General features: G+C 40.3%; 1 protein-coding gene across 1 annotated transcript in view; it reads right to left on the bottom strand.

The window, feature by feature from the left end:
- Positions 1 to 21,964, bottom strand: part of SEL1L3 (SEL1L family member 3) — a 327,791-nt gene that overhangs the window by 259,101 nt on the left and 46,726 nt on the right. The window contains exons 9-10 of the mRNA XM_053704078.1: positions 6,584 to 6,727; positions 3,533 to 3,732 (exon numbers count right to left, since the gene is read on the bottom strand). Of these exons, the coding sequence (XP_053560053.1) occupies positions 3,533 to 3,732; positions 6,584 to 6,727 (344 nt within the window). The remainder of the gene's footprint in view (positions 1 to 3,532; positions 3,733 to 6,583; positions 6,728 to 21,964) is intronic.

Here is a 21,964-nt window from a genome sequence, read left to right as displayed (position 1 = left end):
GTGCCCAGGGATCCTGAACATCTCTTGCCCAAGCCTGAGCAAAGAGAGAGAGTCTGCCCCCTACTAGATCCGGTCCCGGATCGGGGGCTACTCCTTCATGCTGTTTTGTTAGCAGCAGCAGGCTTCTTGGCCTGCTTACCCTTGTTCCAGCCTTGCATAGGTTTCCAGGCTGGTTTGGGCTGTGAGGCATTACCCTCTTGCTTAGAGGATGCAGAATTAGAGGCCGGTCCGTTCCTGAAATTGCGAAAGGAACGAAAATTAGACTTATTCTTGGCCTTGAAAGGCCTATCTTGTGGAAGGGCGTGGCCCTTTCCCCCAGTGATGTCTGAGATAATCTCTTTCAATTCTGGTCCAAATAGAGTTTTACCTTTGAAAGGGATGTTAAGCAATTTTGTCTTGGATGATACATCCGCTGACCAAGACTTTAGCCAAAGCGCTCTGCGCGCCACAATTGCAAACCCTGAATTTTTCGCCGCTAATCTAGCTAATTGCAAAGCGGCATCTAAAATAAAAGAGTTAGCCAACTTAAGTGCGTGAACTCTATCCATAACCTCCTCATATGGAGTCTCTCTACTGAGCGACTTTTCTAGTTCCTCGAACCAGAACCACGCTGCTGTAGTGACAGGAACAATGCACGAAATGGGTTGTAGAAGGTAACCTTGCTGTACAAAAATCTTTTTAAGCAAACCTTCCAATTTTTTATCCATAGGATCTTTGAAAGCACAACTATCCTCGATAGGAATAGTAGTGCGCTTGTTTAGAGTAGAAACTGCCCCCTCGACCTTAGGGACTGTCTGCCATAAGTCCTTTCTGGGGTCGACCATAGGAAATAATTTCTTAAATATAGGGGGGGGAACAAAAGGTATGCCGGGCTTCTCCCACTCCTTATTCACTATGTCCGCCACCCGCTTGGGTATAGGAAAAGCGTTGGGGTGCACCGGAACCTCTAGAAACTTGTCCATCTTGCATAATTTCTCTGGAATGACCAAGTTGTCACAATCATCCAGAGTAGATAACACCTCCTTAAGCAGTGCGCGGAGATGTTCTAATTTAAATTTAAATGTCACAACATCAGGTTCAGCTTGTTGAGAAATTTTTCCTGAATCTGAAATTTCCCCATCTGATAAACCCTCCCTCATGGCCACTTCAGATTGGTGTGAGGGTATGACAGAACAATTATCATCAGCGCCCTCCTGCTCTTCAGTGTTTAAAACAGAGCAATCGCGCTTTCTCTGATATGCAGGCATTTTGGATAAAATATTTGCTATGGAGTTATCCATTACAGCCGTCAATTGTTGCATGGTAATAAGCATTGGCGCGCTAGATGTACTAGGGGCCTCCTGCGTGGGCAAAACTGGTGTAGACACAGTAGGAGATGATGTAGTATCATGTCTACTCCCCTCATCTGAGGAATCATCTTGGGCAATTTTATTATCTGTGGCAGTACTGTCCTTACTTTGTTTGGACGCTATGGCACAATTATCACACAAATTTAAATGGGGAGACACATTGGCTTTCATACAAATAGAACATAGCTTATCCGAAGGCACAGACATGTTAAACAGGACTTAAACTTGTCAATAAAGCACAAAAACCGTTTTAAAACAAAACCGTTACTGTCTCTTTAAATTTCACCACAGTGTCTTAAAGCATTAAGAGTATTGCACACCAATTTTCAGAACTTTAACCCTTAAAATAACGGAACCGGAGCCGTTTACAATTTTAACCCCTATACAGTCCCAGCTACAGCCTTTGCTGTGACCTAACCAAGCCCAGAGGGGAATACGATACCAAATGACGCCTTCTAGAAACTTTTCCAGCTACTTTCAGATCCTCACACATGCATCTGCATGTCTTGCTCTCAAAAACAACTGCGCAGTAATGGCGCGAAAATGAGGCTCAGCCTACAACTGGGAAGGCCCTCCCTGACTGGAAAAGGTGTCTAACATAGTGCCTGCCGTTAAAAAACGTTCCCCAAGTTTATAAATGTGAATTATCAGCATAAACATGTAAAAAATGTCCAAATAAAGCAATCGATTTAGCCCATAAAAGTGTCTACCAGTTTTACAGCCCATATTAAGCCCTTTATTCTGTTTGAGACTAAGAAAATGGCTTACCGGTCCCCATGAGGGGAAATGACAGCCTTCCAGCATTACACAGTCTTGTTAGAAATATGGCTAGTCATACCTTAAGCAGAAAAGTCTGCTAACTGTTTCCCCCAACTGAAGTTACTTCATCTCAACAGTCCTATGTGGAAACAGCAATCGATTTTAGTTACTGTCTGCTAAAATCATCTTCCTCTCACAAACAGAAATCTTCATCCTTTTCTGTTTCAGAGTAAATAGTACATACCAGCACTATTTTAAAATAACAAACTCTTGATAGAAGAATAAAAAACTACATTTAAACACCAAAAACGCTTAACCATCTCCGTGGAGATGTTGCCTGTGCAACGGCAAAGAGAATGACTGGGGTGGGCGGAGCCTAGGAGGGACTATATGGCCAGCTTTGCTGGGACTCTTTGCCATTTCCTGTTGGGGAAGAGATATTCCCACAAGTAAGGATGACGCCGTGGACCGGACACACCAATGTTGGAGAAATACTTTTTTGGGGTTTCATAGTAAGATATTTTTCCTTAATTCATTCTACTATATCGATACTAAACCACATCCTCATTTTGAGTGGTTATAAAATCTACAGATATTTGTAAAATGATCTGCAAAATTTGCTGAGCAGCATTTTTTTTATTTGCTTTACAATAATGGCTGTTTCTTATTTGGAGTGGGAGAGTCATGCACATAGTGGATTAGAGCTTCTGTAGAGTGGGTTTTGCTTATACTGCAGGGCTCAATAAATCCAAATCAGTTTTCGGCTCCTGAATTTACAAGCTGGCGCCTAGATTTTGATCACATTTGTTTAGGAGAGGTGTGTGTGGACAGGAGTTGGCGTGTAATTTTTTTGGGAGGTGGTTATAGGAAGTGTTGAGATTGAGTTGTGTTTTGAAATTTCAAATGTCTTTTTTTTCTTGTTTTGCTCTTGTTATTGTACATATTGGGGCCAATTTATCATGATGTAAGCATACATGATCCGATATTGCAGATGATGTCTGCTCCACATCGATAAATGCCGACAGCACACGCTGTCTGCATTTATCATTACACCAGCAGTTCAGGGGGTGTCAATCAACCCGATCGTATTCGATCGGGTTGATTTCTGGCAATGTCTGTCTGCCGCCTCAGAGCAGGCAGACTGGTTATGGAGCAGCGGTCTTTATACCGCTGCTTCATAACTTGTGTTTCTGGCGAGCCTGAAGGCTCGCCAGAAACACAGGGCATCAAACTCCATACGGAGCTTGATAAATATGCCCCTCTGCGTGTGGATAAAGTAGCTGTGCTTTGTTATGTCTAGATGTAAAGCCAGCAGTTACCCGTTGTTATTTTAAAACATATTTTTGAGATAAAAGATCACAACATTAGTCTGTGTTTTATGACCCTTTAAGATATTTAACAATTGTTTTGTTGCATTCACTTACTTGAACAGGATCAGTATTTACTCCTAAACCAACTTCATACATAACGGCCAGCAAATGGGAAGCTTTGTGATAACCAGAGAAGCTACTATCCTCTAATGATGGAACAGCAGCACTAAGACCATGCAGTCCATTTGGCAGGTGTGTTGTAATATTTTCAAAAATCTTTTTTCCAAAGTCATAAACTAGATTATTAGAAAAATCTGAAAGAATTGAAAATGTATATTTAACATATTTATTTCATTATTGTTAGCTCTCATGATAATTATAGGGTTGAAATATGTCCGTCTTACTGATCCTAAATGATCAATCAATATCAAGGGCAAACAAGAATCTTATGCTGTAGGATCTTGTCAACAACTATTTGTGAAATGTCCTGCAAACCGAGAAGATCATAAACAATCAGCCAATAAAATCTTTTCTGATACAGGGTCTCAAGTAAAAACATCTTATAACACTTATGAATACTATTGTTAATAAAAACAAAACAAAACAGGCAAATGTGAAAAATACATCTTCTAAATGTTTCAATTTAAAGGAAGAAACTGACCAGGATTGGATTCAGCTTTGAAATGTCCCTGCAGTGTCTTCTTTTGAAAAGTCACACTTAGTCAAAAATATTGTGACCATTGTTGAAAAACAATTGCAGCAAATTTGATGAAAACAGTTGCAGCAAGTTAGATGAAAACAATTGCAGCAAATTAGACATTTCATGACTCAAAATGATTACAAAAATAATTACAAAGATGATTATAAAAATAAAGTATAATCCAATTCTTTATTTAAACCCAAGGGTTGCATTGCATTGAGTTTATAGATCCAAAATGCCTCTTTCTTTTTTGAAAACGGACCTGACTAATAAATTGAGGGCCTTGATAAAAAACTCAATTTGTACACCCTCTCACTGGTAAAAAAAATCTTGATAAAAGGCTTTTACACATGTGATACTGCTTTTGCTATCTATCTCATAAAATGTCCATGTGGAAAAATTTACATTGGCGAGACGACACGTCGTGTCCGTGATAGGATAGTACAACACAAAAGCAATATCAGATGTGGAAATCTAGAGGCACCAGTGTCAGTACATTTTATCCAATGTGGCCACAATATTAGTCAGGTCCGTTTTCAAATCATTGATGCAGGGCCACGTCCCAGACGGGGGGGTAATAGAGAGTTAATGCTAAAAAAGAAAGAGGCATTTTGGATCTATAAACTCAATGCAATGCAACCCTTGGGTTTAAATAAAGAATTGGATTATACTTTATTTTTATAATCATCTTTGTAATTATTTTTGTAATCATTTTGAGTCATGAAATGTCTAATTTGCTGCAATTGTTTTCATCTAACTTGCTGCAACTGTTTTCATCAAATTTGCTGCAATTGTTTTTCAACAAAAATTTTTTTTAATAATTTTCAATAATTTGTCTATCAGTAATTCATTCGGTTGAAATTACATTGGTATCTGTATATGTCATTTTTCTGCATATGTATATATTTTTCTGTATTGATTTTAATTCTATCTTGCACCAAGTTGAAATAAGAACATTAAGTTCTAATATAGATGTAATTAAGTGAGTAACCACTAGGTGGGAGTGTTGAGAAATGTTAATTGAACACCTGTGTACAGGTAGGCCTTTATAAGGTTTGAACAGTGTGTTTTAGCTTTGTATGATTAAGGGTTTTCTACCCGAAACGTCACTATTTTATTCCAGCATGTGGAAATAAAGATATTTTTATACTGCAAGGTGCTGCCTTCTTCTGTGGATTTATTGTGACTAAAGGGATTACAGCACCCTTTCTGGCCTGCACCTGACAGTGGAGCTGAGCTACAAACTGTTCCAGTATTACTATTGCTCAGGACATGCATGGGATCATTGGCAGTTTCCGCTAAGGACCAAAAGCGCTAGTTACACAGGAAAAAGCAACCATTCACATGATGCAAACTATTCATAGTCACATGAGCATTACACTACTTCCATCTAACAAAATGTGAGAGGGAAGAAGAGACTGTAGAAGAGTTTGAGCCTCAGGAATTCAGGAATACAGAAATCTGAGGACTCAGATCAAAGAAACATGAGGGTTGTGAGAATAAACCCATATTGTCTCAAAGTCTAAATGGCAGCAGAAAACCAGAATTATGCACAGGAAGCCTGAAAACCCCAAGGTGTATCCCCCTAACATTTCAGGTTGGCATATTTCCCTTCAGAGAAATTAACCCTATCTACAGGGATGAGTTTATACACTCCATTACAGGGAATCACAAAGTTTTATGTGAGGTTCCTACTTACTCCAAATGTCCCTACGTTATATAGCAACCAGTGGGAATAAGATAATATCATGAGAGAAAAACTGTTTAGCAAATAGACTTATTTGTATGTAATTGTATTACTTTTTCTAATGTTAATTTCCTGTACTCATCTATAGAGACACTTTCCCATGGTCATAATACAAAAATATACAGAAAGAGAAGCTGTCTGCAATGAACGAACAAAAGCTCAGTGTCTTGTTCTATGGACTGGTTACCACCTGGGAATAGCTACTTTTAGCCCAATTGTGCTTTTCACAGAGGAGAACTTCCAGCCTTTACTTGCTGGTAATACTTGTCTATATGTGACCTGCTGGCTTATCCAGTAGGACCACTGGCTATATTGTCTGCACTAGTCCATTATTTCCATAGTATGCCTATACTTGACCATTGGCCTTACTCTACCTTTACTTGACCTGCTGGTGATATCTGTATATACCTGCCTGCACCTTATTTGTTGACTTTTACCTGTGTCGCTGGCTATAAAATGCACCATTGGTTAATACCTGCATATTCAATTGACTAAAACAACAACAACAATATACTATGTTTGGGAGATATGGTAGAATTGCTTCCATATTAATAATTAATAGAAACATTTTTGGGACATATGTAGTTATTGTGAGTTATAACTGTATTTCACTTTGTGAACATATGACTGTATGATGTTATCTTACCATCTTGAAACATTTCATCACTAATGTTACTTTTTTGTATATGACATGCAAACAAAAGTGAGGATCTATTACCTAATGATTGCCATTGTACAGTATGCAGTAACTTAAACAAATTGCTGAAGTCGTTTTTTTCGCTTTTCTCCCAAGGAAGGACATGGCAAGTGGGTCTTTGTCCATATTTTCTATATAGGTACATATAATAATTTTTGGTGTTATCTGTAAAACATTTAATTAGTTAGTGAAATACATAGCACTACTGAAAATGCACTAAAAAAACAACACCAGCAACCTAATTCAACATTGTTACTTAACAATTACAAAAAGTACAAATCTTCTTTCTCCCAACAATACCTTAGAACGTCTAGATTGTTCAATAATGATAAGAAAAAAATAAAAGATTATTTCACACCAATTTATTGGTAGCCATACAATAGGCACTAGTGGGGTTTCTATATACTGTTAAGTCACTTTAGTCTCACCCCATCCCTCCCAGCATTAGTATGAAGTTGCATTTAAAATGGTGCTGTTAATAAAAGTAATTCATCTTTGCCACAATTACTCTTCATGTGATGCAATACTCCTGGCACCAAATAAACTCTCCATATATACCATGTTGACCTCACAGTATTGACAGCACTGCACTACCTCTGCAGATTGGGCCCCATGTACGAAGGAACGAGTGGGCAAGCTTCTCAACTCGAGAAGTTGCCCGCTCGCCTTCTCTACATACGGGCAGTGGGCGAATAGGATCCGCTGCTCGTAATGTATCATTACACGCTTAAGTGAGCATGGCCGAGTTGAAGGGCGGAGCCCAAAACACGCGTTGCCTGTGGATGACATCAGACGCTTGACCGTGTGGATGCAGCATGGACACTGATACTCTTTCCCCTCTGGCTTTTACGGATATTGCTTTATAGCAGCACAGCTAGGATAAGCAGTGTACACAGGACAGAGTGAGGAGGACTGTGACTTCCGATACAGCGCAACCCTTTGAAGCCTGGATAAGACCGCTCATTGAGCGGAGTTTGTTTCCAACACATGGCTGCACACAGTATAACTGGCAGATTTGATCCGTGAGTGTCGGGCTCTGTTTTTGTCGCTACACGCTTTATACAGTATTGGGCTGTGTTGTTTGACTGCGGTCATCACTAATCCAATTTACAGCTGCTGCTTTTTTCACATGCCTATACTAAGCTTTGCCCTTACCCTGCTTCCTATAATATACGTCTGGGAATAAGCATTGGAAGCTTTAACCTGCTGCTTTAACCTCCTTACTTTCGAAAAAGGCCTACATTCATTTAAACTGCGTATTTTGCATAACGCTTGATTATTCATTGCAAAGAAAGGCTGTTTGGGTCATAGACTGACGTCATGGTTTTAATATGACTGGGGACGCCTAGTATAGATGTTTTTATATTTTGCCTTTATGTTCATCTAAGTTATGTGTTAACAATTATTCATATTACATTTTCTCACTATAGCATATTCATTGGTATTACATGAATCATTTTATTTCTTGATTGTACTTTTTTAAGTGCGGGGATAACATAATTTATGTAAGAACTTACCTGATAAATTAATTTCTTTCATATTGGCAAGAGTCCATGAGCTAGTGACGTATGCGATATACAATCCTACCAGGAGGGGCAACTTTTCCCAACCCTCAAAATGCCTATAAATACACCCCTCACCACACCCACAATTCAGTTTAATGAATAGTCAAGTAGTGGGGTGATAGAAAAAGGTGTAAAAAAGAGGAACTGGAAATATAATTGTGCTTTTATACAAAAAATCATAACCACCAGAAAAAAGGTGGGTCTCATGGACTCTTGCCAATATGAAAGAAATTAATTTATCAGGTAAGTTCTTACATAAATTATGTTTTCTTTCATGTAATTAGCTAGTGACGTATGGGATAGAAATACCCAAGATGTGGAAGTCCACAGAAGAGTCACTAGAAAGGGAGGGATGAAATAAAAACAGCTATTTTCTGCTGAGAAAATTTAATTCACAAAAAATAAGTTTTTCTCATAAATTGAAAGAAAAAACTTAAAACATTAGCAGAGGAATCAAACTGAAACAGCTGCCGGAAGACCTTTTACTAAAATTTAGTAATTGTATGCAAAGAAGACTAAGTTGCTGCTTTGCAAATCTGATCAACTGAAGCTTCCTTCTTAAAAGCCCAAGAAGTGGAGACTGATCTAGTAGAATGAGCTGTGATCCTCTGAGGTGGGGACTGTCCCGCCTCCAAATAAGCTTTATTAATCAAAAGCTTTAACCAAGATGCAAAAGAAATGACAGAAGCTTTCTGGCCTCTCCTAGAACCAGAGAAGACAACAAATAGACTAGAAGTCTTCCTGAAATCTTTAGTAGCTTCAACATAATATTTTAAAGCTCTTACAACATCCAAAGAATGCAAAGATCTTTCAAGAGCATTCTTTGGATTAGGTAACAAGGAAGGAACAACAATTTCCCTACTAATGTTGTTAGAATTCACAACCTTTAGAAGAAATGTAAACGAAGTCCGCAAAACAGCCTTATCCTGATGGAAAATCAGAAAAGGTGACTCACAAGAGAGAGCAGACAATTCGGAAACTCTTCTAGCTGAAGAGATAGCCAAAAGAAACAACACTTTCCAGTTTTATATCAAAAGAATGCATAGTTTGAAAAGGAGGAGCCTGCAAAGTCTTCAAAACCAAATTAAGACTCCAAGGAGGAGAGATTGATTTAATAACAGGCTTGATACGAACCAAAGCCTGAACAAAACAGTGAATATCAGGAAGCTTAGAAATCTTCCTATGAAATAAGACAGAAAGAGTAGAGATTTGTCCCTTCAAAGTACTTGCAGACAAACCTTTATCCAAACCATCCTGAAGAAACTGTAAAATTCTAGGAATTCTAAAAGAATGCCAGGAGAATTTATGAGAAGAACACCATGAAATAAAGGTCTTCCAAAGTCGATAATAAATCTTCCTTGAAACAGACTTACAAGTCTGCAGCATAGTATTATTCACTGAGTCAGAGAAACCTCTATGACTAAGCACTAAGCGTTCAATTTCCATACCTTCAAATTTAACGATTTGAGATCCTGATGATAAAAACGGCCCTTGAGACAGAAGGTCTGGTCTTAGAGGAAGTGGCCATGGCTGGCAACTGGACATTCGAACAAGACCCGCATACCAAAACCTGAGGCCACGCTGGTGCTATCAGAAACACAAACGATTGTTCCATAATGATCTTGGAGATCACTCTTGGAAGAAGAACTAGAGGCGGAAAGATATAAGCAGGTTGGTAAAACAAAGGAACTGCTAAAGCATCCACCATCTCTGCTTGAGGATCCCTGGACCTGGACAGGTACCTGGGAAGTTTCTTGTTTAGATGAGAAGCCATCAGATCTATTTCTGGAAGACCCCACATCTGTACAATCTGACAAAATACATCTGGATGGAGAGACCACCTTCCCGGATGTAAGGTCTGACGGCTGAGATAATCCGCTTCCCAATTGTCTACACCTGGGATATGCAACGCAGAAATTAGACAAGAGCTGGATTCTGCCCACAAAGTATCCAAGATACTTCTTTCATAGCTAGGGGGCTGCGAGTCAGACCCTGATGATTGACATATGCCACAGTTGTGATATTGTTCGTCTGAAAACAAATGAATGATTCTCTCTTTAACAGAGACCAAATCTGAAGAGCCTTGAAAATAGCACGGAGTTCTAAAATATTGATTGGTAACCTCGCCTCTTGAGGTTTCCAAACCCCTTGTGCTGTCAGAGATCCCCAGACAGCTCCCCAACCTGAAAGACTTGCATCTGTTGTGATCACAGTCCAGGTAGGACAAACAAAAGAGGCCCCTTGAATTAAACGATGATGGTCTAACCACCAAGTCAGAGAGAGTTGAATGTTGGGATTTAAGAATATCAATTGTGATATCTGAATCTAAGGGACGCCATCTTGGATGATGTCACATAAAGGAACCTTCATTCGTCGGGAGTCATCGGAAAAAGAGGATGCTCCACGCTGGATGTCTTGAAGATGGAGCCGCTCCACGTTAGAAGGATGAAGATAGAAGATGCCGTCTGGGTGAAGACTTCTGCCCGTCTGGAGGACCACTTCTGCCGGCTTCGTTGAGGACATCTTGCCACTTGGATGAAGACTTCTCCTGGTAAGTGGATCTTTGGGGGTTACTGTTAGGAATTTTCAAGGGTGTATTGGGTGTTTTTTTTTTTTTTTTAGGTTAGGGCTTTGGGCCGCAATAGAGCTAAATGCCCTTTTAAGGGCAATGCCCATCCAAATGCCCTTTTCAGGGCAATGGGGAGCTTAGGTTTTTTTAGTTAGGCTTTTATTTGGGGGGTTGGTTGTGTGGGTGGTGGGTTTTACTGTTGGGGGGGTTGTTTGTAAAAAATTTTTACAGATAAAAGAGCTGATTTCTTTGGGGCAATGCCCCGCAAAAGGCCCTTTTATGGGCTATTGGTAGTTTAGTTTAGGCTAGGTTTTTTTTTATTTTGGGTGGGCTTTTTTATTTTGATAGGTGTAATTAGTTTAAAGATCTTGTAATTTGTTTTTTATTTTCTGTAATTTAGTGGGTTTTTTTTTTGTAATTTTAGCTAATTTTATTTAATTTATTTAATTGTATTTAATTTAGTTAATTCATTTAATTGTAGTATTAGGTGTTAGTGTAACTTAGGTTAGGTTTTATTTTACAGCTAAATTTGTATTTATTTTAACTAGGAAGTTAGTAAATGGTTAATAACTATTTAGTAACTATTCTACAGAGTTAAAATAAATACAAACTTGCCTGTAAAATAAAAATAAACCCTAAAATAGCTACAATGCAACTATTAGTTATATTGTAGCTAGTTTAGGGTTTATTTTTTGTAGGTAAGTATTTAGTTTTAATAGGAATTATTTAGGTAATGATATTAGGTTTTATTTAGATTAATTTTAATTATATTAAAGTTAGGGGGTGTTAGGGTTAGGGTCAGACTTAGGTTTAGGGGTTAATAAATATAATATAGTGGCGGTGACGTTGGGGACGGCAGATTAGGGGTTAATAAATGTAGATAGGTGGCGGCGATGTTAGGGGCAGCAGATTAGTAATAATCATATTTAACTAGTGTTTGCGATGCGGGAGAATGACGGTTTAGGGGTTAATATGTTTATTATAGTGGCAGCAACGTTGGGGGCAGCAGATTAGGGGTTAATAACATTATGTAGGTGTCGGTGATGTTGTGGGCAGCAGATTAGGGGTTCATAAGTATAATGTAGGTGGCGGCGATGTTGGGGGCAGCAGATTAGGGTTTCATAAGTATAATGTAGGTGGTGGCGATGTCCGGAGCAGCAGATTAGGGGTTAATAAGTATAATGCAGGTGTCTGCGATGTCGGGGGCGGCAGATTAGGGGTTAATAAGTGTAAGATTAGGGGTGTTTAGACTCGGGGTTCATGTTAGGGTGTTAGGTGTAAACATAAAATGTATTTCCCCATAGGAATCAATGGGGCTGCGTTACCGAGATTTACGCTGCTTTATTGCAGGTGTTAGACTTTTTCTCAGCCGGCTCTCCCCATTGATGTCTATGGGGAAATCATGCACGAGCACGTAAAACCAGCTCACCGTTGACTTAAGCAGCGCTGGTATTGGAGCGTGGTATGGACCTCAATTTTGCTCAACGCTCACTTCTTGCCTTTTTAACGCCGGGTTTGTAAAAACCTGTATTACCAGCACTGTAGGAAAATGAGCGGTGAGAATAAAGTGCAAGTTAGTACCGCACCCCTCATAACACAAAACTCGTAATCTAGCCGATTGATTTAACATCAATTTTGATGATATCAAAAATAGCATCACAGATAAAATGATTAGCATGTTAAAGCAAATGAACAATGCTAGACAAATCAGGATCTGTTTCCTGTTGCGCTAAGCTATCAAACCAAAAGGTTTATGCAGCCACAACATCAAACATAGCAATGGCAGGTTTGAGAAGATAGCCAGAATATAAATAAGCTTTTCTTAGATAATATTCAAGTTTCCTATCTAAAGGATCTTTAAAAGTACTACTGTCTTCCATAGGAATAGTAGTACGGTTGGCAAGAGTAGAAATAGCCCAATAAACTTTGGGGACTTTTCCCCAAAACTCTGATCTAGCCGCTGGCAAAGGGTACAACCTTTTAAACCTAGAAGAAGGAATGAAAGAAGTACCAGGCTTAATCCATTCCTTAGCAATCACATTAGAAATAGCATCAGGAACTGGAAAAACCTCAGGAGTAACCACAGGAGGTTTATAAACAGAATTTTAACATTTACTAGTTTTGATATCAAGAGGACAAGACTCCTCAATATCCAAAGTAACCAACACTTCTTTTAACAAGAAACGAATATACTCAATCTTGAAAAGATAAGTAGATTTGTCAGTGTCAATGTCTGAGGTAGGAATCAGAGAGATCCTCATCAGAGGAGGATATTTCAGTATGTTGTCGGTCATAAGAAATTTCATCAATTTTATGAGAAGTTTTAAAAGACCTTTTACGTGTATTAGAAGGTGGAATAGCAGAAAAAGCCTTCTTTATCGCATCAGCAATATAATTTTTCATATCAACAGGGATATCATGTACATTAGATATTGAAGGAACAACAGAAACTGTACTAGTACTGATGGAAACATTTTCTGCGTGCAAAAGCTTATCATGACAACTGTTACATACTACAGCTGGAGATATAGGCATCTACTTATCAAGCCGTCAACTTACTTACATTCGACGGCACCAATACGCTCGCCTAAGATCGCCTAATATCGCAGCCGCTGACCTGAATACGTCCTCCAAAGTTATCAAAAAAGCTGTCAAAAAGCTGCGCACCAAGTACGGGGCGATGAGCAGCGGACTGTTGTTAACTAACAGTCATCGATCTCACTGCTCTTGGCTTTTTCCCACCTTTATTGGTAAACTGTCACTAAACACCCACACTTTACTGTTTACCCCCTATACCACCGCTCCCGGAGCCCACCGCAACTCTAATAAATGTATTAACCCCTAAACCGCCGCTCACGGACGCCACTGCAACTAAATAAAGTGTTTAACCCCTAAACCGCCGCTCCCGGAGCCCACCGCCACCTACATTATACTTATTAACCCTTAATCTGCCGCCCCCTAAACCGCTGCCACCTACATTATACTTATTAACCCCTAATCTGCCGCCCCCTACACCGCCGCCACCTACATTATACTTATTAACCCCTAATCTGCTGCCCCCTACACCGCCACCACCTACATTTTATTTATTAACCCCTAATCTGCCCCCCTACACCACCGCCACTATATTAAATTTATTAACCCCTAAACCTAAGTCTAACCCTAACACCCCCCTAACTTAAATATAATTTAAATAAATCTAAATAAATATTAGCTATCATTAAATAAATTATTCCTATTTAAAACTAAAAACTTACCTGTAAAATAAACCCTAAGGCCTAGATTTAGAGTTTGGCGGTAGCCGTGAAAACCAGCGTTAGAGGCTCCTAACGCTGGTTTTAGGCTACCGCCGGTATTTGGAGTCAGTCAGGAAAGGGTCTAACGCTCACTTTCCAGCCGCGACTTTTCCATACCGCAGATCCCCTTACGTCAATTGCGTAGAAATCTAACAACAAAACTCCAGCCGCAGAAAAAAGTCAGTAGTTAAGAGCTTTCTGGGCTAACGCCGGTTTATAAAGCTCTTAACTACTGTGCTCTACAGTACACTAACACCCATAAACTACCTATGTACCCCTAAACCGAGGTCCCCCCACATCGCCGCCACTCTTTTAAATTTTTTTAACCCCTAATCTGCCGACCGCAACCTACGTTATACTTATGTACCCCTAATCTGCTGCCCCTAACACCGCCGACCCCTATATTATATTTATTAACCTCTAATCTGCCCCCCACAACATCGCCGCCAGCTACCTACACTTATTAACCCCTAATCTGCCATCCGCACGCCGCCGCAAGCTACATTATACTTATGTACCCCTAATCTGCTGCCCCTAACACCGCCGACACCTACATAATATTTATTAACCCCTAATCTGCCCCCCACAACGTCGCCTCCACCTGCCTACACTTATTAACCCCTAATCTGCCGACCGGACCGCGCCGCTACTATAATAAAGTTATTAACCCCTAATCCGCCTCACTCCCGCCTCAATAACCCTATAATAAATAGTATTAACCCCTAATCTGCCCTCCCTAACATCGCCGACACCTAACTTCAAGTATTAACCCCTAATCTGCCGATCGGAGCTCGCCGCTACTCTAATAAATTTTTTAACCCCTAAAGCTAATTCTAACCCTAACACCCCCCTAAATTAAATATAATTTTATTCTAACGAAATAAATTAACTCTTATTAAATAAATTATTCCTATTTAAAGCTAAATACTTACCTGTAAAATAAACCCTAATATAGCTACAATATAAATTATTATTATATTGTAGCTATTTTAGGATTAATATTTATTTTACAGGCAACTTTGTAATTATTTTAACCAGGTACAATAGCTATTAAATAGTTAATAACTATTTAATAGTTACCTAGTTAAAATAATTACAAAATTACCTGTAAAATAAATCCTAACCTAAGTTACAATTAAACCTAACACTACACTATCAATAAATTAATTAAATAAAATACCTACAATTATCTACAATTAAACCTAACACTACACTATCAATAAATAAATTAAATACAATTCCTACAAATAAATACAATTAAACAAACTAACTAAAATACAAAAAATAAAAAAGAACTAAGTTACAAAAAATAAAAAAATATTTACAAACATTAGAAATAAATTACAACAATTTTAAACTAATTACACCTACTCTAAGCCCCCTAATAAAATAACAAAGACCCCCAAAATAAAAAAATGCCCTACCCTATTCTAAATTACAAAATTTCAAAGCTCTTTTACCTTACCAGCCCTTAAAAGGGCCCTTTGCGGGGCATGCCCCAAAGAATTCAGCTCTTTTGCCTGTAAAAAAAAACCATACAATACCCCCCCCAACGTTACAACCCACCACCCACATACCCCTAATCTAACCCAAACCCCCCTTAAATAAACCTAACACTAAGCCCCTGAAGATCTTCCTACCTTGTGTTCACCTCGCCAGGTTCACTGATCGTTCCAGAAGAGGGTCCGAAGTCTTGATCCAAGCCCAAGCGGGGGGCTGAAGAGTGACGTCCATCCTCGGGCTGAAGTCTGGATCAAAGCGGCGGCTGAAGAAATCCATCATTGGGATGAAGTCGGAAGTCCATCATCGGGATGAAGTCTTCTATCAAGCCGCATCTTCAATCTTCTTTCTTCCGGAGCGGAGCGGAGCCATCTTCTTCTCAGCGGACGCGGATCCAACCTCTTCAAGCAATGCCTACTAGCCGAACGACGGTTCCTTTAAGGGACGTCATCCAAGATGGCGTCCCTTGAATTCCGATTGGCTGATAGGATTCTATAAGCCAATCGGAATTAAGGTAGGAAAATTCTGATTGGCTGATGGAATCAGCCAATCAGAATCAAGTTCAATCCGATTGGCTGATCCAATCAGCCAATCAGATTGAGCTCGCATTCTATTGGCTGTTTCGATCAGCCAATAGAATGCGAGCTCAATCTGATTGGCTGATTGGATCAGCCAATTGGATTGAACTTGATTCTGATTGGCTGATTCCATCAGCCAATCAGAATTTTCCTACCTTAATTCCGATTGGCTGATAGAATCCTATCAGCCAATCAGAATTCGAGGGACGCCATCTTGGATGACGTCCCTTAAAGGAACCGTCATTCGGCTAGTAGGCGTCGCTTGAAGAGGTTGGATCCGCGTCCGCTGAGAAGAAGATGGCTCCGCTCCGCAAGAAAGAAGATTGAAGATGCGGCTTGATAGAAGACCATCCCGATGATGGACTTCCGACTTCATCCCGATGATGGATTTCTTCAGCCGCCGCTTGGATCCAGACTTCAGCCCGAGGATGGACGTCACTCTTCAGCCCCCCGCTTGGGCTTGGATCAAGACTTCGGACCCTCTTCTGGACCGATCGGTGAACCCGGCGAGGTGAACACAAGGTAGGATGATCTTCAGGGGCTTAGTGTTAGGTTTATTTAAGGGGGGTTTGGGTTAGATTAGGGGTATGTGGGTGGTGGGTTGTAATGTTGGGGGGGGGGTATTGTATGGGTTTTTTTTACAGGCAAAAGAGCTGAATTCTTTGGGGCATGCCCCGCAAAGGGCCCTTTTAAGGGCTGGTAAGGTAAAAGAGCTTTGAATTTTTGTAATTTAGAATAGGGTAGGGCATTTTTTTATTTTGGGGGTCTTTGTTATTTTATTAGGGGGCTTAGAGTAGGTGTAATTAGTTTAAAATTGTTGTAATTTATTTCTAATGTTTGTAAATATTTTTTTATTTTTTGTAACTTAGTTCTTTTTTATTTTTTGTACTTTAGTTAGTTTATTTAATTGTATTTATTTGTAGGAATTGTATTTAATTTATTTATTGATAGTGTAGTGTTAGGTTTAATTGTAGATAATTGTAGGTATTTTATTTAATTTATTTATTGATAGTGTAGTGTTAGGTTTAATTGTAACTTAGGTTAGGATTTATTTTACAGGTAATTTTGTAATTATTTTAACTATTTTAGCTATTAAATAGTTCTTAACTATTTAATAGCTATTGTACCTGGTTAAAATAAATACAAAGTTACCTGTAAAATAAATATAAATCCTAAAATAGCTATAATATAATTATAATTTATATTGTAGCTATATTAGGATTTATTTTACAGGTAAGTATTTAGCTTTAAATAGGAATAATTTATTTAATAAGAGTTAATTTATTTCGTTAGATTTAAATTATATTTAATTTAGGGGGGTGTTAGGGTTAGACTTAGCTTTAGGGGTTAATACATTTATTAGAATAGCGGTGAGCTCCAGTCGGCAGATTAGGGGTTAATGTTTGAAGTTAGGTGTCGGCGATGTTAAGGAGGGCAGATTAGGGGTTAATACTATTTATTATAGGGTTATTGAGGCGGGAGTGAGGCGGATTAGGGGTTAATAACTTTATTATAATAGCGGTGCGGTCCGCTCCGCAGATTAGGGGTTAATAAGTGTAGGCAGGTGGAGGCGACGTTGTGGGGGGCAGATTAGGGGTTAATAAATATAATATAGGGGTCGGCGGTGTTAGGGGCAGCAGATTAGGGGTACATAGGGATAATGTAAGTAGCGGCGGTTTACGGAGCGGCAGATTAGGGGTTAAAAAAAATATGCAGGTGTCAGCGATAGCGGCGGTGGCAGATTAGGGGTTAATAAGTGTAAGGTTAGGGGTGTTTAGACTCGGGGTGCATGTTAGGGTGTTAGGTGCAGACGTAGGAAGTGTTTCCCCATAGCAAACAATGGGGCTGCGTTAGGAGCTGAACGCGGCTTTTTTGCAGGTGTTAGGTTTTTTTTTCAGCTCAAACAGCCCCATTGTTTCCTATGGGGGAATCGTGCACGAGCACGTTTTTGAAGCTGGCCGCGTCCGTAAGCACCGCTGGTATCGAGAGTTGAAGTTGCAGTAAATATGCTCTACGCTCCTTTTTTGGAGCCTAACGCAGCCATTCTGTGAACTCTCAATACCAGCGGTATTTAAAAGGTGCGGCCAGAAAAAAGCATGCGTAGCTAACGCACCCCTTCTAACGCAAAACTCCAAATCTAGGCCTAATATAGCTACAATATAACTAATAGTTACATTGTAGCGAGCTTAGGATTTATTTTTATTTTACAGGCAAGTTTGTATTTATTTTAACTAGGTAGAATAGTTACTAAATAGTTATTAACTATTTAATAACTACCTAGCTAAAATAAATACAAATATACCTGTAAAATAAAACCTAACCTATCTTACACTAACACCTAACACTACACTATAATTAAATTAATTCCCTAAATTAAATACAATTAAATAAATTATCTAAAGTACAAAAAAAACACAAAATTACAGAAAATAATAAACAAATTACAAGATTTTTAAACTAATTATACCTAATCTAATCCCCCTAACAAAATAAAAAAAGTATAATTAGGGGTTAATAAGTATAATGTAGGTGGCGGCGGTGTAGGGCGCGGCAGATTAGGGGTGTTTAGACGTTTAGACTCGGGGTACATGTTAGGGTGTTGTCAGGGTGCCAGGAATCAGACTGAGACGAGAAGTGCAAAAATAATCACACCTTTATTAATAGCAAAAAATAATAAAAAGTCCACAAGTCAAATAACAAGCCAGGAATCAAAACCAGAGCTGGTAGTCAGACGAGCCGGAATCAGGAACAAGGAAAACAGCAGAGTCAGGAACAAGCCAGGGATCAGGAACCAGGAAGGACGTCAGGCAGCCAGGTAATACACAGGAACTCTCACAAACAGGTCTGAGACAACACAAAGGCAAAGCATACTGAACAGAGGCCCTTTAAATAATAAGTGATGACATCACAATTCTGAGACTGCATCCAGTCTCACATGGATGATGCACACCAGTCTGGCCATAAAAGGAAGTGCAGGAATTGAGCAGCATCCCCCACAATGCACCATAGTCAGGAAGAGAGGTGAGTAAAATGGCTGCCAGAAGCACATGGCAAACACAACAGGGAAAAAACCTTGACAGTACCCTCCCCTCAACGACCCCTCCCCTGCGGGAGGACAAAAGGCTTATTGGGGAAACGGGCATGGAAGGCACGGAGGAGGGCGGGAGCATGAACATCAGAGGAGGGAACCCAAGAACGCTCCACTGGACCATAGCCTCTCCAGTGAATCAAATACAGTACACAGCCGCTGGACATACGAGAGTCAACAATGCTGCTGACCTCATACTCCTCATGGTTGTCAACAAAGATAGGGCGGGGACGAGGCAACACAGTGGTAAACCGATTACAAACCAATGGTTTCAAGAGGGAGACATGAAAAACATTGGAGATGCACATAGCAGGAGGAAGGTCAAGAGCGTAGGCCACAGGATTAACCCGTCGGAGTATTCGAAAAGGACCAACCTAACGGGGAGCCAATTTATTGGAAGGCACACGAAGGTTCAAGTTGCGGGAGGACAGCCAAACTCTCTCACCAACCTGGTAGGAAGGTGCGGGCAGACGCCTACGATCAGCCTGCAACTTTTGGCGCTGCATAGAACGATGAAGGCAATCCTGAATCTGCACCCACGTGGAACGGAGTTGCCAGAGATGCTCCTCCAAAGCTGGAATACCCTGAGACATGAATGAATCAGGCAACAAGGATGGTTGAAACCCATAATTCGCCATGAACAGGGATAACTTGGAGGAAGCATTAATAGCAGTATTACGAGCAAACTCTGCCCAAGGTAACAGTTCAGACCAATTATTGTGGTGATCTGAGACATAGCAACGGAGGAACTGTTCCAGAGCTTGATTAGACCGTTCCGCAGCCCCATTGGATTGAGGGTGATATGCCGAGGAGAAGGAAATCTGGATCCCCATTTGAGCACAAAAGGAACGCCAAAATCTGGAGACAAACTGGCTACCCCGGTCCGACACTATCTCCTTGGGTAACCCATGTAAACGGAAGACCTCCTGGGCAAAAATTGAAGCAAGCTCCTGAGCGGTAGGCAGCTTCATCAAGGGAATGCAATGTGACATTTTAGAAAAACGGTCAACCACCATAAGGATAACAGTATTGCCATTGGAAACAGGGAGCTCGACAATGAAGTCCATGGAAAGATGTGTCCAAGGACGCTCACCATTAGCAATAGGTTGAAGAAGACCCACAGGAAGATGTAGAGGAGTCTTATTCTGTGCACAAACTGAGCAGGAGGCAACATACGCAGCAACATCAGAACGAAGACCTGGCCACCAGAATTGTCGAGTGATAGACCAAATCATTTGGTTCTTGCCTGGGTGACCTGCGGCTTTAGGATAGTGGTAAGTGTGCAAAAGTTTAGTTCGAAGATTCTCAGGAACAAAACACTTACCACTAGGTTTCTCAGGAGGTGCATTGGTTTGTGCAGCCAGGATCTCCTCCCCCAAGGGAGAAGTCAAATTAGTACGTATGGTAGCCAAAATATGGTCAGGAGGTATAACAGGAGTAGGTACAGACTCCTCCTTGGACAGAGGCAAAAATTGTCGAAAGAGGGCATCAGATCTAACATTCTTAGTACCAGGCAGGTAGGAGACCACATAATTAAACCGAGACAAAAATAGCGCCCATCTGTCCTGTCAGGGCGACAAACGTTTTGCTTCAGATAGATAAGTTAAATTCTTGTGGTCAGTAAGAATGAGCACTGGCACGCTAGTATCCTCGAGAAGATGCCTCCATTCCTTAAGTGCCAAAATTATGGCCAGTAATTCCCTGTCGCCAATTTCATAATTGCACTCCGCTGGAGACAATTTCTTAGAGAAGAAACCACACGGATGTAAGGAACCGTCAGGCGTAGGACGTTGAGATAAGAGGGCACCTACTCCAGTCTCAGACGCATCAACCTCAAGAACGAAAGGCAGGAAAGGGTTAGGATGAGCCAGAACTGGAGCGGCAGCAAAGGCAGTCTTAAGACTATCAAAGGCCTTAATGGCAGTAGGTGACCATTCTCTTTACGGGTCATGTCTGTGATAGGTTTGACCAAGGAAGAAAAGTTTTTAATAAACTTTCTATAGTAATTGGCAAACCCCAAAAAACGTTGAATAGCCCGAAGACCAACTGGGCGAGGCCACTGCAGAACTGTAGATAACTTGTCAGGATCCATGGAGAACCCTGCAACGGAGATAACATAACCTAGGAAGGTTACTTGAGTCTGATGGAACTCACATTTCTCGAGTTTACAAAACAGGCCGTTCTCACGTAGTCTCTGAAGAACCCGTGTAACATCAGAACGATGAGCCTCAAGTGTGGGTGAGTGTATGAGGATACTATCTAAGTACACCACAACACACTGTTGCAACATATCTCGTAGGACATCATTAATAAATTCCTGAAAAAGAGCAGGAGCATTACATAGGCCAAAGGGCATTACAAGATACTCATAATGCCCGCTCCTGGTGTTAAATGCTGTTTTCCATTCGTGGCCCTCCTTAATCCTAACGAAATTGTACGCTCCTCTCAAATCAAGTTTAGTAAAGACCGTAGCTCCCTTGAGGCGGTCAAAGAGTTCCGTAATAAGCGGAATAGGGTAAGCATTCTTAATGGTAAGACGATTAAGACCCCTATAATCGATATATGGTCTTAACTCGCCACCCTTTTTCTTCACAAAGAAGAAGCCAGCCCCTGCAGGAGAGCAGGATTTGCGGATGATCCCCCGCGACAGAGCATCGGCAACATACTCCTCCATAGCACAATTCTCTGCAACAGACAGAGGGTACACCCAGCCCCGAGGAGGAATGGCTCCGGGTTGCAGGTCTATGGCACAATCGTAAGACCGGTGAGGAGGCAATGTCTATGAACTCTCGGTACTCCTCTGGCA

Source organism: Bombina bombina, chromosome 2, assembly GCF_027579735.1.
Source record: "Bombina bombina isolate aBomBom1 chromosome 2, aBomBom1.pri, whole genome shotgun sequence".
Taxonomy (NCBI): domain Eukaryota; kingdom Metazoa; phylum Chordata; class Amphibia; order Anura; family Bombinatoridae; genus Bombina; species Bombina bombina.
This window is presented reverse-complemented; position numbering and strand designations above follow the sequence as displayed.